Here is a 14,683-nt window from a genome sequence, read left to right as displayed (position 1 = left end):
TTTTTTTTTTTTTTTTTTTGAACCAGGATTGAACCTAGGGTTGATCAACCACTGAGCCACATCCCCAGCCCTCCAGCCCTTTTTATATTTTATTTTGAAAGTCTCACCAAGTGGCTTAGAACCTCTCTTAGTTGCTGAGGTGGGCTTTGAACTTGTGATCTTCCTGCCTAAGCCTCCTAAGCCACTGGAATTATAAGCATGTGCCACCATGCCCAGCTTGGATTGGACTCTTGCACGTGCCTTCACAGCCATAAAATACCCATTTATAGCAGCTGCCTTAAGAAAAATGTTTTTTCCTAGCCAGGCATGGTGGCACATGCCTATAATCCCAGTGACTTTGGAGGCTGAGGCAGGAAGATTGCAAGTTAAAGGACAACTTAGTGAGACTTTTTCCTCAAAAAAATTTAAAAAGGACTGGGGTTGTAACTTGGTGATAAAGCACCCTGGGTTCAATTTCCAGTACAGAAAAAAAAAAGACATACACACAAAAGAAAAATATTTCTCTAAGATGTCTTATATTCAAAAATGGCTTCCTCCTGTCTTCCCTTTTCCAAGGTTAGAAAAACAAAATATAGCAGTTATTGACCATTATTAGCAAAAATCATTTCTCTCCTCTGTTTGGAGAGGTAATTATTAATCAAGAGTCTGAGGGGCAGGGTATGTGGCTCAAAGTGCTTTTCTAGCATATATGAGGCCCCAGATTCAATCTTCAGCACTGCTAAAAAAAAGTTTGAGGATTTGTTTCAGATGTAGCCTTCTGCAGGATATTTGTTTTGCTTCTAGGCTCTTTCCTCATTGCTTAGATGGTAGGTAGCTTCATTCTGCTTAGAAATTGGTTGCTTACGAAGAGAAGACAGCTGGCATGTTCTAGGAACAGTGTCCTAGGGGTTGAAAGAAGGTAATGGGACAAACCACAGTGCTACCAAAGCTTCCTTTTCATTTCCTGTGTTCTTAGTTTAAAATGTTAACAGTAGCACATTATTTCATTAGCTGCTTTGTGAGGGTGTAGAGTTCCTGCCATGAAAGATTTTCCCTGAGAGTTCATCTGTTCAACAACCTGGGAATAAGCCACCTTATACTGATGTTAATTAAAACATGGAGAAGAATGTGATGTTTTGGGAATTGTGCTTTCTTTTATTATTTATTTATTTATTTATTTATGGTGCTAGGGATTGAACCCAGGGGCACTCAACCACTGAGCCATGTCTCCGGTCCTTCTTTTGTATTTAGAGACAGGGTCTCACTGAGTTGCTTAGGGTCTCACTAAGTTGCTGAGGCTGGCTTTGAATGAGTGATCTTCCTTCCTCAACCTCCCAAACTGCTGGAACAATAGGCAGGCACTCCCATGCCCAGCTTGTGCTTTCTTTAGTGTACTTGGTGATTTTCTTTCTTTGGTTTTTTTGTAGCTCCATATACCATCATCACTTTCCCTTTTCTATTTGCTGTGATGTTTGGAGATTTTGGCCATGGCATTTTGATGACCCTTTTTGCTGTGTGGATGGTGTTAAGGGAGAGCCGGATCCTCTCCCAGAAGAATGAGAATGAGGTAATGTTATATCTGTATTTGACTGAAGTGTTTATGATTTCTTAGGCATTCATTATGAAATTATGGTCAAAAAGTCTTTTATGCATAAATTTATCAAAAGGGGATAGAATAAGTTCATTTTTTACTAAAGAGACCATGTGCTGTACAAGCAAATTTCTCTTAACATTGTATTTGATCTATACTTCAAGCTCTCTGAACCAGGATGGAGTAAAGTAGCACCAGAAGCTAGTGTATTCTAAATAACAGTGTCACTGCATGAGCTGCAGTGAGTGCATTCTCATTACTTCTTTCTTCTGATTCCCAGATGTTTAGCACTGTGTTCAGTGGTCGATACATTATTCTGTTGATGGGAGTTTTCTCCATTTATACTGGCCTCATCTACAATGACTGCTTTTCCAAGTCTCTTAATATCTTTGGGTCATCCTGGAGTGTGCGACCAATGTTCACCAAATATAATTGGACGTAAGTTACGGAAGAAGCTAAAAGTCAAAACATAATCCTTTCATGTTCAGCTCTGATTTGTAAGACAAGGAATAAACTAATCCCTGTTAGGAAGTGGTTGACGATATCCCTATTTCAGAAGAATGCAGTATTTTGTCTTGTTTATACTCCAACTTGTGAAGCGCTTTATGATTTGTTTTCCATGTATCAAGGAACCAAGACTATAAATTAAGTGCATTTTGAGGGGGTGGAGGCAGAATTAAAAAGCAGATTCCTCAAATTCCCTACTTAGTTATATATATATGTTTTTAATTTTTGTGTGTGTTATTCTTGACTACTAGTCCATCTTTTATTAAAGAGACAAGATTGCTGTAGTAGTTTCTTTTGGGGTTATTTTATGAACCCTAGTAGTTTCCCTTCTTGATCAAAAATAAATAGGTTTTTCTCCTAACACGATAGGGAGGAGACTCTTCGGGGAAACCCTGTTCTCCAGCTGAACCCAACTGTCCCTGGAGTTTTTGGTGGGCCATACCCTTTTGGTATTGATCCGGTAAGAGTATTCTTTCTCATATGCTATTTTCACTTGTAACCCTGAAATGAGAGAATTAAAGTGAAGATGGTTACTTGCTTTTTAGTTGACACATTTTTAGAAAACCTTGATTTATTTGTTCAGAGTACTTCAAAGTCAGGAGAGACTCACACTTCTTGTTTATTTCTTTTCTTTTTTGTGGTACTGGTTATTTAACCCAGGGGCACTTAACAATGGAGTTATATCCCCAGTTCTTTTTATTTTTTTTATTTTGAGACAGGTTCTTGCTAAGTTACTGAGCCTGGCCTCAAACTTGCAATCCTCCTGCCTCAGCCTCCCAAGTCACTGAAATTACAGGAGTATGCTACCATGCCCAGCATTACTTATTTCTGAGGTGGCTAATATTGACTCCGGGAAGGCTGATTTTTCAAGATCCCTTCCCAGTATTTTTAGCAGAAGGTTTAACAAAGCTGAAATACTTCTTTCCTATGGATTTCAGACTTTTTTTTCTTTGCTAAAGTTGCAAACTTAAAAAAAAAAAAATTATCTTAGAGTTTTTTTTTTCCAAATACTTTGGCAAATAAAATATGATCAATCAATTTTGGGGGGGGCAGGTACCAGAGATTGAACTCAGGGGCACTCAACCACTGAGCCACATCCCCAGCCCTATTTTGTATTTTATTTAGAGGCAGGGTCTCACTGAATTGCTTAGTGTCTCACTTTTGCTGAGGCTGGCTTTGAATTTGCAATCATCCTGCCTCAACCTCTGAGCTGCTAGTATTACAGGAATGTACCACCGCACCCGGCAGATGAACTCTTTTTGGACAGGACAGTTCAAATAGAAAAGATGCTGAGCTAGGAGGTACAAGCTCTGTCTTAGGCTACAGAGCTTGCACTTTCACCTTAAGATGACCGTGGGGATTCAGGGAAGGTTTTGGCACAGGAGGATGATTAGATGAGAGCCATGGTTTAGGCAGCGTGAACAGATGGCCCAATGGAGGCAGATAAAACTGTCAGACAGTACTAACAAGCATTCAAGCCTTAGGTAATAGGAACTACAGAAGTTGATAGTGGGGGCTGGGGATGTGGCTCGGGCGGTGGCGCGCTCGCCTGGCATGCGTGCGGCCCGGGTTCGATCCTCAGCACCACATACAAACAAAGATGTTGTGTCTGCCGAAAACTGAAACAATAAACATTAAAAAATTCTCTCTCTCTCTCTCTCTCCCCCTCCCTCTCCTCTCTCTCTGGAAAAAAAAAAAAAAAAAAGAAGTTGATAGTGAAAGATAAAGGAGGCTGGGCATGATAGCACCCACTTCTACAACCTGTAATTCTAGCTACTTGGGAGGCTGAAGCAGGAGAATTGCAAGTTCAAGGCCAATTGAGGCAATTTGGAAAGAACCTGTTTCAAAATTTAAAAATAAATAAAAAGGGGAGAATAATTCAGTGGTAGAGCACCTCTGGATTCAATCCTCATTACTGAAGAAAAAAAAAGATATATGAGATCTGGGGGTGTAGCTCAGTCGTACAGTACTTGCCTAAAATGTTCCAGGCCTGTGTTCTGTCTCCAACACTGCATGCACATGCACACACAGATAGATGGAACAACATCATCAAGGAATATGATCAGCAAAACAGGTGTGGGGTAATCTGCAAGATAAATAACCCAGTTTCTTAAAAAAAAACAACTATATTTTGTAGGGAACAAAAAAGGAAAAATAGAAGGAGAACCTATAGATAAGAGACTTAAAAACTAAATTAGCTATCACAGTGTAAGACCTTAATTGGACTTTGCGTTAAATAAATGAACTCCAAAAAATAGTCTGGACAAAATCAGAGAAATTTGAATGTTGAATATTTTATGATATTAAAGAATCATTATTAGGGTTGGGTTCTAGCTCATTGATAGAACATATGCTTAGCAGAGCCCTGAGTTCAATCCCCAGCACACACACACAAAAAAAGGATAATGCTTTTTGGTGTGGTGACTGTATTATGGATATATTTTTAAAAAGGAATCCTTATCTGGGCATGGTGGCATATGCCTATGATCCCAACCAACAAGTAGAGTGGCTGAGGCAAGAGGGTACATGTTTGAGGCCAGCTTTGGCAACTTAGCAAGACCTTTTCTGAAAAAATTAAAAGGACTAGGGCTGGGTACAGTGGAACACGCTTGTAATCCCAGTGATTCGGGAGGCTGAGGCAGGAGGATTACAAGTTAAAAGTCAGTTTCAGCAATTTAATGAGGCCCTAAGCAACTTAGTGAGACCCTGCCTTAAAATAAAAACATAAAAAGGACGAGGGATATAGCTGAGTGATAAAGTACTCTGGGTTCAATTCCTACTATCAAAAACAAAAACAAAAAAGCACTGGTGATATGACTCAATGATAAAGCACCCCCAGATTCAATTCCAAGTATCAAAATTTAAAGGGATGGGGATGTAGCTTACTTCCCTAGCATGTGTGAGGTCACCAGCACACACAAAACTTCTTACCTTTTAGAGATCCATACTAAAATATTTACAGGTAAAATGATATGATATCTAGACTTTGCTTCAAAATAATATAAAAGTGGGAAGTGGGCATGATGAAATATATTGGTATGAATCCATAAATTGATAGAATTGTTGAAGTTGACTGATACAGCAGTTTATTATTCTGTTTAAATATAGGTTTAGAATGTTCCATTTAAAAAACAAACAAAAAACCCTTAGCTGAATATGGTAATACATGCTTATAATCCCAGATACTTAGGAAGCTAAATCAGTAGGCTTGCAAATTCAAAGCCAGACTGGGCAATTTACCAAGATTCTATCTCAAAGTAAAAATATAAAGGGCTGGGGATGTAGTCCATTGCTTGCCTAACATGAGGAAAGCCCCAGGTTCAATAAACAAAACAAACAAAAAAATGTTTTAATCAGATGAATAATATTTTCCCATTTGAGAATTCTTTGTGTAATACCTTTTTGTTTTATTGGGTCGTGACAGATTTGGAACATTGCTACCAATAAGCTGACCTTCCTCAACTCCTTTAAGATGAAGATGTCTGTTATTCTTGGTATCATCCATATGATGTTTGGAGTCAGTCTGAGCCTTTTCAACCATATGTGAGTTGCTCTGTTCCTATATTCATAAGAGTGTGCATAGTCGCTGGGATGTGGTGACACACACCTGTAATCACAGAGATTTGGGAAGCCAAGGCAGGAGGATTGCAAATCTTTTTTGGCGGGCGGGGGGGGGGACTGGGGGTGGGGAGAGGGGGTGGTTTACTTGAGAAGTTGAATTCAGGGCCACTCAACCGATTGAGCCACATCCTGAGCCCTATTTTTTTTTTTTTTGGTATTTACTTAATTGACATGGGTCTCNGTGGCTTATTGGTTAAGCACCCCTGGATTCCATCCCCAGTACCAAAAAAAAAAAAAAAAAGAATGAATTATTCAGATAATGCTTTTGCCTAAAGACATCGTATCATATTTGGGGAGGCATTAATAACTCAGAACCTGACTGTATTATAGAAGTAATTTTTAAAAAATCTTATGGTGTTAAATGAAGCTAAATTGTAGTCCCTTAGCAGTTTGCAGCAGCAGTAAATGTTTTTTTTTTTTTTTTTTTTTAGGTTTTTTAGTTGTTAATGGGCTTTATTTATATGCAGTGCTGAGAATCAAACCCAGTGTCTCACACATGCTAGGCAAGAGCTCTACCACTGAGCCACAACCCCAGCCCAGCAGTAAAAATCTTTGAAAGCAAATTAGTAGGCAATTTTCATCAAATTGAGTGAATTATTTTTCTTCCTTAATGTGAAACTCACTTAAAGTTATAAACTGTAGTCCCAAAGTACACTAAATTTTTTAGTCTCTTTCTCATGGAGAGAATGGTGGGCATGGTTCTGAAGCCATTCAAGACCCAGAAATTTGAAAGTGGTAGTTAATTCTGCATTGTCTCTGTTGCATCCAGTGCTTCTGGGTGCTGCTGTTGTTTAAAGTGATACAGACAGAATTGAGGGAGCCAGACTGGGCCACTTAGCAAGACCTTCTCTCAAAAAGGGCCAGGGAAGTAACATTGCTTGCCTGGCATGAGGGAAGCGCTGGGTTCAGTCCCCCATAACATAAAAGTGCTCCTGGGTGAAAAATGTAGTGAATATTATATTCAGTGAAGAAGTGGCCCTGGTCTATTGAGCCATAATCTTCATTTTTTTCCTCTTTCCCTTTTTAGCTATTTCAAGAAGCCCCTGAATATCTACTTTGGATTTATTCCTGAAGTGATCTTCATGTCCTCTTTGTTTGGCTACTTGGTTATCCTAATTTTTTACAAATGGACAGCCTATGATGCTTATTCTTCTGAGAACGCACCTAGCCTTCTGATCCATTTCATCAACATGTTCCTCTTTTCCTATCCGGATTCTGGTATTTCAATGCTGTATTCTGGACAGGTGTGTCAACCCAGAGGGTGGCTCTCATTGGTCGTCAGGAAGCCACATGTTTCTCTGACCCTAAAAAAACCTAAAATACCTTTCTGTAATATTTAGTTTTAGGCCCATACACCCAGATATAAATTGAGACCATTTGTCTTATCTTGGAGGGTTCACTGTCATTTCTATATCCAGAAAAGATGAAATTTAGAACTATCCTCTTATGGAACAATTCTCAAGTTTGCCACAGCATCTGTTAAGTAATATGAGACACTAGACAGTGTTATTAATATATCAGTAAGAAAGAACTGTTTGGAGGAAATTTGTGCTGGATTTAGAAACTGTACATCTGATTAATGTACTTTAAAGTGACGTGCCCTATCCTTATTTTGCAGAAAGGAATTCAGTGTTTCCTGGTAGTGGTTGCTCTACTGTGTGTACCTTGGATGCTACTGTTTAAGCCACTGGTTCTTCGCCATCAATATTTGAGGAGGAAGCATTTGGTAAGTGTATATCTACTATTAAAAATTACTAGACTTTTTTTTTTTTTTTTTTAAGATCTAGGTAATAAGACTGGGGATGTAGCTCAGTTGTAGAGTACTTGCCTAGCATATGTGAGGCCATAAGTCCAATCCCCAGTACTGCAAAAAGAAATAAACAAATAATAAGTAAATAACAAGATGATTTCTCAGATGATATAATTAGCTGTGCACAAATCTGTACACTCTTAAAACACATTCATGTTATATCCCAGCATGAGAACTAGGCCTGCCAAAGTCAGTATTATATACTTGCTGCTCAGACATATGGATTCAGCTTTAGTAGCTGGGTTAGAACAAATCACAAGTTTTTACCTTTCCTGGTCATGCTTTATTCATGCTGTGCTCATCAGAATCCAGGCCTGAACCTGTCTAGATGCAGCATCAGCCAAAACAAGGTTGCAAAAGCTACAGACAGGTGAACCCACTCATGTGATTTGCCTGGGTGACCACAGCAATGACACTGAGACTTTTTTTTTTTTTTTTAATTATACTTCAACCAACCAACACATCTGGGCAAAAGGTTTGGTTTAAAGCATGTTTTTTTCCCCCCAAAGCAACATATATGTATGTTTGCTTAATGTATATGTGCATATGAATTACACACACACACACACACACACGAAGTTAGAATTGCCAAACATTCAGTGTTGTGTGTAATTTCTGGCTATCCAGTAATGCTTACATATTGCACTGCCTGAGAAAACCCAAAAGATCTTGTTGCATGACTCTCATGTAGCTGTGAGATTTTCCCTCCTATTGGAGAGCAGTTGAATTACAAGACCCTTCTCCCTTTTCTGACCATCTTCATCCTTCCATGTACCCTCCATTCGTCTCCCCTTTCCCTTTCTCCCTCTTTTGTTTTCTTCTCCCTTCTTCTTTTCTTCCATTCACTATCAGGAAGGGCAACCTGTGGAGGCCCCAGTCAGCCCAACCCCGAGCCAACAGGGACTAGAGGCAGCAGCGGCTGCAACAGTGAGTGAATTAAATCCAGCAAACCAAACATTTTGTTAAGGAGGTGGCAAACAGTGCAGCAGAATTTTTTTTTTAACACGGTTGAGAGCATGGGACATGTGCACTCTTGGGAAGTATGTCCTTGTTCCTCATTGAGATGATGACAGAAGAGCTTTCCATCTCTTAAGAATAGATTCTGGTATCATCTTTACTTGATCTACTAAGTTTCTATTCAAATATGTAAGTACAGTTCCATCCATGGGAGTGAAGTGGCTGTTGTACCCTCTCCGAGTCCCATCATCTTAAACCAAAATGGCAGCTCTTGGACTCATCTACTTTTGTGTCTGTATTTTGTGACCATGTATTGGATGATTTTTCAACAGGGAGGCAAAAACATCTCTGTGATTCTTAAATTGGTTTTCTTGTACTTTAGAGTTCTGCTTCAGAATGATTCTTAGACTTTGGGTCCTTTTTAGCAAAATTATTTAATGCTCTTTAAAGTGAGAATGTGTACATATTTCCTTTTTGTGAAAGACTCAGAAACCCTTATGTCCTCAGCTGTTTCAGTGAGACCTCCACTTTCCCATGTGTCTTGTGCCTACTGTATATCCAGTGTAGTAACCAAAGTCATCTTCTGTCTTGATTTTCCCCTCTTCTGATACTAAGTTGTGATTCAGTAATAACACTTTGAATGTTAGCATTTGAGTATTTGTCCTTAAAAAACATCTTTTAACCACAATCTCATAATGCACTAATATCAAATTAGCTCAGTATATTCTAGATTATGAAACTACAAGATTTAAAAAAGAATCTCCCTAGTGGTGATTATGGTGATTACTCATGTACTTCCATGTTCTAGTAGCATATACTCCTTTAAAGAAAATGAAGTACTTAGATGGATAACCATTTCCTCCAATAGGTGTTCCTGATCCTTTTGGAAAAATGCTTAGCCCTCCTACTAGAACTACTCTAAAGGGGCTGGTATTTTGGGTCAAAAGAAATTTTAATCAAGTGTAGGGGCTTACTTTCTTTTTCCTGTAAGAAATAAAACCCTTAAAACACATACAGCCCATTATTAATGTTCTTTCCGTGCACTTTTATTTCTGCTAGTCTTAGCATCATAAAGTACTTCTGAGAAGGTCTTGATGCTTTTAAACCTGGCAGTGACTTCTACGATAAATTCCAAGTCAAAAATCCCAGTCTGGAGCCCTTCACATTCTTAGTGTCTTCTTATCTCAGTGGTTCTTTAACCAAACATCTGCTTCTGGGGAGCAGCCCATTCAATGGCTTCAGGATGACCACTCTACAAGAAGGGCTCTAGATTCTTAATGCCAGAGGGCTGAGTATTTGAACACGGATTTGGTTTTTGTCCTCTTAGTTGTCTGTGAGTGGTGTATCACAGTTTTAATTTCAGTTTTTGTGCTGATGTGTGTCTTTCATCCCCCTATCCATAACTCTTATTCTCTGCATTCTGAAGAGGTACTTGTTATTGTCTGGCTGGGAGGTTTAACCTGTCTGCCCTCACTTTATCTGCTGGTTGGAGAAACAGAAAAGCCTTTTGCTTTGGTAGCTTTGAATCCTGAAACCATCCTGAAGCCTATAACCCAGCTCAGGACACACTGGAGTTCCCTCTTGTGCCCCTATTTTGGGAGGGGGAACTGAGGATATAACCCAGGGATGCTCTATCACTGAGCTACAGACAGACCCAGCCTTTTGTTGTTATTATTATTATTTTTTTTTGTGGGGGGTATTGGGGATTGAACTCAGGGGCACTTGACCACTAAGCCATATCCCCAGCCCTGTTTGTATTTTTATTTAGAGACAGGGACTCACTGAATTGCTTAGCGCCTTGCCAAGTTGCTGAGGCTGGCTTGGAACTTGCGATCCTCCTGCCTCAGCCTTAGGAGCCACTGGGATTACAGGCATGCACCACTATGCCTATTTTTAATTTTGAGATAGGGTCACACTAATTTGTGGAGGCTGGCCTCAAGTTTGCAATTCTCCTACCTGAGTCTCCCAGTCACTGAGATTACAGGGCTGTACCACTGCTCCCAGCTTTTGTGCTTTTTTTTTTTTGGTACACAGGTTTCAGTGGTTCCCAAATATGACTACATATCAGAATCACCCATAAACTTTGGGTTGGTTTCTTAGGGTATTAAAACAAAATAGATAAATGGAAGAAGAAATAAAAGTGATCCATGATCCAGACAATCCCCTGTTGACACTTTGAAAAATAAAATAGTAGGTACACTTGGCTGGAGAGTGTGCATAGTAATAACTAAGAAGAAAACATCGGTTCCCACTGCAGTTTTCCTCCACCTCCAGGGTATTATTAATAGGGAGGGGCTTTGCCTCTAGCATATATCTGTCATCTTTGGATACAATGTGTGTGTGTGTGTGTGTGTATGTATATGTGGGTGCGGGGAAACACATTAAGAGTTGGGTTTTAAACTGTGGCTCTTCTGCCCCTTATTTATTATTTATTTATTTATTTAAGATTGAATGTGTATTATTAGTTATTTCACAGTGATGCCTACTCTCTAGGTAGCCTGGCATTCCAGAGAATATTGTTGGATATGCCAAAATTACATAATCACTTTCTCATTGATGGATGTGTTGGTTATTCCCAATTCTTTGCCATTATAAACAATTTGGGGAATATCTTTGTATAGCTTATTAAAGTTTTGCAAGCATGTCACACAATGGGATTGCTCTATCCCAAATGGTACATGTGTTATACATTTTTAATAGATTCTTCACAATGATTAGGTAATTTCTACGTGGGGGAATATTTTTTAAATATGGATTTACTGTGCCCCACCCTAGACCTACCATATTTATAATTTCTGGAGATAGTATTTGAAAGTTTTTTTAAAAGTATAGCTTTAAGATGATTATAATGCTGATGATTTTTTGACCAGCATATGAGGACCACTGTTAGAAAAAGAGGGAGACTCTGAGTATGGAACCACATGCCTATAATCTCAACAACTTGGGAGGCTAAGGCAGGAGGATTGTGAGTTTGAGGCCAGTCTCAGTAACTTAGCAAGGACCCATTTCAAAATAAAAAAGAGAGCTAGGGATATGGCTTAGGGGTAAGGCCTAAGTATTTGAACACGGTTTAAATACTTGAGTTTAATCCCAAGTACCCCCACTCAGAAGAAGAAAAAGGGAGAATCTGTGCAGACATTGGGGTCTGAGCTAGCCAGTGAACTGTGGTAAAAGGGGTACCCCAAAAGGTGAAGCTAAGGAGAAGAACCACAGGGTAGTTGGCCAAACCTTCTTGCACATTGTGCTGCTGCCCCATAGGCCATTTTGCAGGAGGATAGCCCTCCACCTCTTTCCTGGAGAGAGACTTATGAAGTGGTTCTAGGGCTGCTTCTCAAGTTGACTTTAAAATTCTATCCAAACTTGTACACCCTTCTGCTGAAGACTGTACTTGTGAAGACAGAAGGAACAAATGCCAAGTCAGTTTCTGCCCTGTAACAGTCATTTTAACACTCCAAAACTCTCCGAAGCACCTCTTTGATCTGTTGTTATTTTTTAACTCAGTATTCTCTAGCCACAAATAAATGTACATTAAGTGAATGTACATTAATTTTTTTTACTTCCCTAACCTAGGCACTCCTTTGGTCCTGGGCAGAGATCCTGCACATTTCTGGGAGAGATTGCTGGAACTCCTGGGCTCCTGTTGAAAGCTTATCAGACTAGCATGCACTCACTATGTCTCTTGGCTTCTCTCCCTCTTAGAAAGCCTAATCTTTATTTCCAACAAATTGAAGCCCTTGCAGCCTTTACTGATAAAGGTGCACTTGTTAAGAGAATGTGTTTGTATTCGGTTTTCATTCAAGCAGGGTTCTCGGCATCGATCAAGGCTAGGTTGATGCCTCTTGGTGCAGCTGGCTGAGGTGGTAAATTCAGGTTACCACCTGTAGGGTCTGGGGCAGTGGTGGTTGGGGTGGGAACAGTTGTTCATTTTTACTTAGCTGTTCAATTAGTGAGTTTTGCCCTTGTTGTTAGGATATATGCTCTTCTGAGGTTTGTATGTACTAACCATCGCCCTTCCTCACCTCACAGAATGTCACATTAAAGCCCAGGCAAATTCTACTCTTTCTGTTCATCTGTGTAGGGAACTCTCAACTTTGGTGGGATCAGGGTGGGCAACGGACCGACAGAGGAGGATGCTGAGATTATTCAGCATGACCAGCTCTCCACCCATTCAGAGGACGCAGAAGAGGTAAGATCCAGTGGTGTGGGCTTCCTCTCCTTCCACCTTGGGTCAGTCCTAGTCTTGTTTTCCTAAGAAGCTTACTCCAGTCTTCTTGAAAAGTAAAAATACTAACAATCAGCTTGCCCTCTGGGCTGCTTAGGGTACCACAGCTTTTTCTGTGGGCCCTTGCTCTAACTCCAGTGTTGCCTATAGAGCCCACAGCAGCTTTGCTCTGCTCTTCTTGAATTCCATGGTGCATGCAGTACTGTGCACACAGTCTCAGCTGCTAACTGCTCTCCTCAGCCCAAGCAGCACCCAGCATCCCAGTTCTTGTTACCTGAAACAGACTACTCAGGATGGCTTCTTTGTCCCTTGATCCTTCTGACGGTTGTTCTGTTTACATTGTTAACCGAGTATAATCAATCAGTGGTACTTTTTAAGTCCTATGCTACTGATGTGTTCTTGTTGTAGATATTTTGTTTTTGTTATTATTATTTAAATATTTTTTTAGTTGTAGTTGGACACAATATCTTTATTTTATTTATTTATTTTTATTAGGTGCTGAGGATCGAACCCAGGGCCTTGCACGTGCTAGGCAAGCGCTCTAGCTCTGAGCCCCAGCCCCTTTATTATTAATTTTTATTTGCCTCTTTTTTTTTAATAGGTCATTACCTGACCATTCATAGCATAAAGTCTCTGAATTGAACTATTAAATATTAACTATTCGTTTTATTTATTAAAACAGAATGTTCTTTTTTTTTGTTTATTTTGGGTTTTTTTTCCCCCCATTGTTTTGTGTGCTTTTGGTTTTTTGAGACAGAGTTTTGCTATATTTCCCAGTCTGGTCCCGAACTTGGGCTCCTCTTCCCTTGGCAAAATATTCATTTTTAAAGTATAAATGAGTAGAGGACCTAGATTGAACTTTTCAGTCTGTCTGACCTCTTTCAACCGTGTATATGATTTTTTTTTTTAATTACAAGCATTGGGGTGCCTTTAAAAATATTTATCTTACTGCTCTCAGTTCCTGCTATTCTCATTTTGCGTGTGTAGACTAATTTATTAGTCCATGTAATGTTCGTTGCCAGTCCTCCCCAAGAAGCAGGCAGTAGTATGTGCTCATAACCTATGACCCTGTGTGTGGCGTGCATTCCCACTAAGTGTAAATTTGTGTTTTCAAGCCTACCGAGGACGAAGTGGTAAGACAAAAGCCTTCATGTTTATTTGGGGGCTTCTCTTTTCCCATCCTTGTGATCACTCTGACCCTGCAACACCCTGGGGCTACACACATGACACTGTGCATCCTGCATCTCACTGGCCATTTCTAACCAGTTTGTGAGCCTGTGTTCTGAAAAAGCTCATCTCCATTAACTGCATCTCATGTTGATCACCTCTGTCTTTGTGTCATTGACTTTGCAGATCTAATACCTCTAAGAGTGGCTTTGAAGGAGCTGCAAGTAATGTCTGCACTGGCATTCTTGAAGTGACTTCCCTTGGGGGCTAAGTCCCATTGGGTCTTCATGTTCCTCTCCTGTGATGTCGTTGCTCTCCCACTGGGAGTAGCTGTGCGCCCTGCTCCTCTGAGTACCTATGAGCATAGCTTACCCTTCCTCCCTGTCTGAGATGCAGCCAGCCACATCCTGCTGCCCTCATCAGCTTGATGCTTCCCCTTAGAACCACTAGACCCTTGCTTGGGGTCAGCTCTACCTCCATGTGACCCAGTGGAGAGGGAGACAACTTTTAGGAGGCTTTGCCTCTCGGATGCATCCCAGGAAGAGTAATCTGTCTGGTGAAGAATTTATATATCAGACAAATGTTAAGAGCAACAGAATGAAAATAAGTTTGGCTAAATATGCAGGCCACATCTAGAGTGGAAGGCCTTCTAGCTCAGCAATATTTCATTTGGCAACACATGTTCTGAATTGGGTGTTTAAAAGGCCTTGCTGCACTGTTTACATCTTTCTCCTACCCCCCACCCCCGAAAAACAAAACAAAACTTCTTTAAAATGCCTAGACCCTTCCTTTCCTGGCTCTCCTGGTCCTCTAAGGGCAGTGGAATGGG

At 40.1% G+C, this 14,683-nt stretch overlaps 1 protein-coding gene across 9 annotated transcripts in view; it reads left to right on the top strand.

The window, feature by feature from the left end:
* Positions 1–14,683, top strand: part of Atp6v0a1 (ATPase H+ transporting V0 subunit a1) — a 58,300-nt gene that overhangs the window by 30,102 nt on the left and 13,515 nt on the right. For 4 of the 9 annotated variants that reach the window (XM_048791098.1, XM_048791133.1, XM_048791080.1 and 1 more), the window contains 9 exons: positions 1,407–1,546; positions 1,851–2,008; positions 2,447–2,537; positions 5,502–5,620; positions 6,726–6,942; positions 7,317–7,424; positions 8,361–8,435; positions 12,544–12,651; positions 13,803–13,820. In XM_048791098.1, the coding sequence (XP_048647055.1) occupies positions 1,407–1,546; positions 1,851–2,008; positions 2,447–2,537; positions 5,502–5,620; positions 6,726–6,942; positions 7,317–7,424; positions 8,361–8,435; positions 12,544–12,651; positions 13,803–13,820 (1,034 nt within the window). The remainder of the gene's footprint in view (positions 1–1,406; positions 1,547–1,850; positions 2,009–2,446; positions 2,538–5,501; positions 5,621–6,725; positions 6,943–7,316; positions 7,425–8,360; positions 8,436–12,543; positions 12,652–13,802; positions 13,821–14,683) is intronic. The other 5 variants (XM_048791118.1, XM_048791105.1, XM_015495679.2 and 2 more) reach the window with 3 other exon arrangements.

This window comes from Marmota marmota, unplaced genomic scaffold, assembly GCF_001458135.2.
Source record: "Marmota marmota marmota unplaced genomic scaffold, marMar, whole genome shotgun sequence".
NCBI lineage: Eukaryota > Metazoa > Chordata > Mammalia > Rodentia > Sciuridae > Marmota > Marmota marmota.
This window is presented reverse-complemented; position numbering and strand designations above follow the sequence as displayed.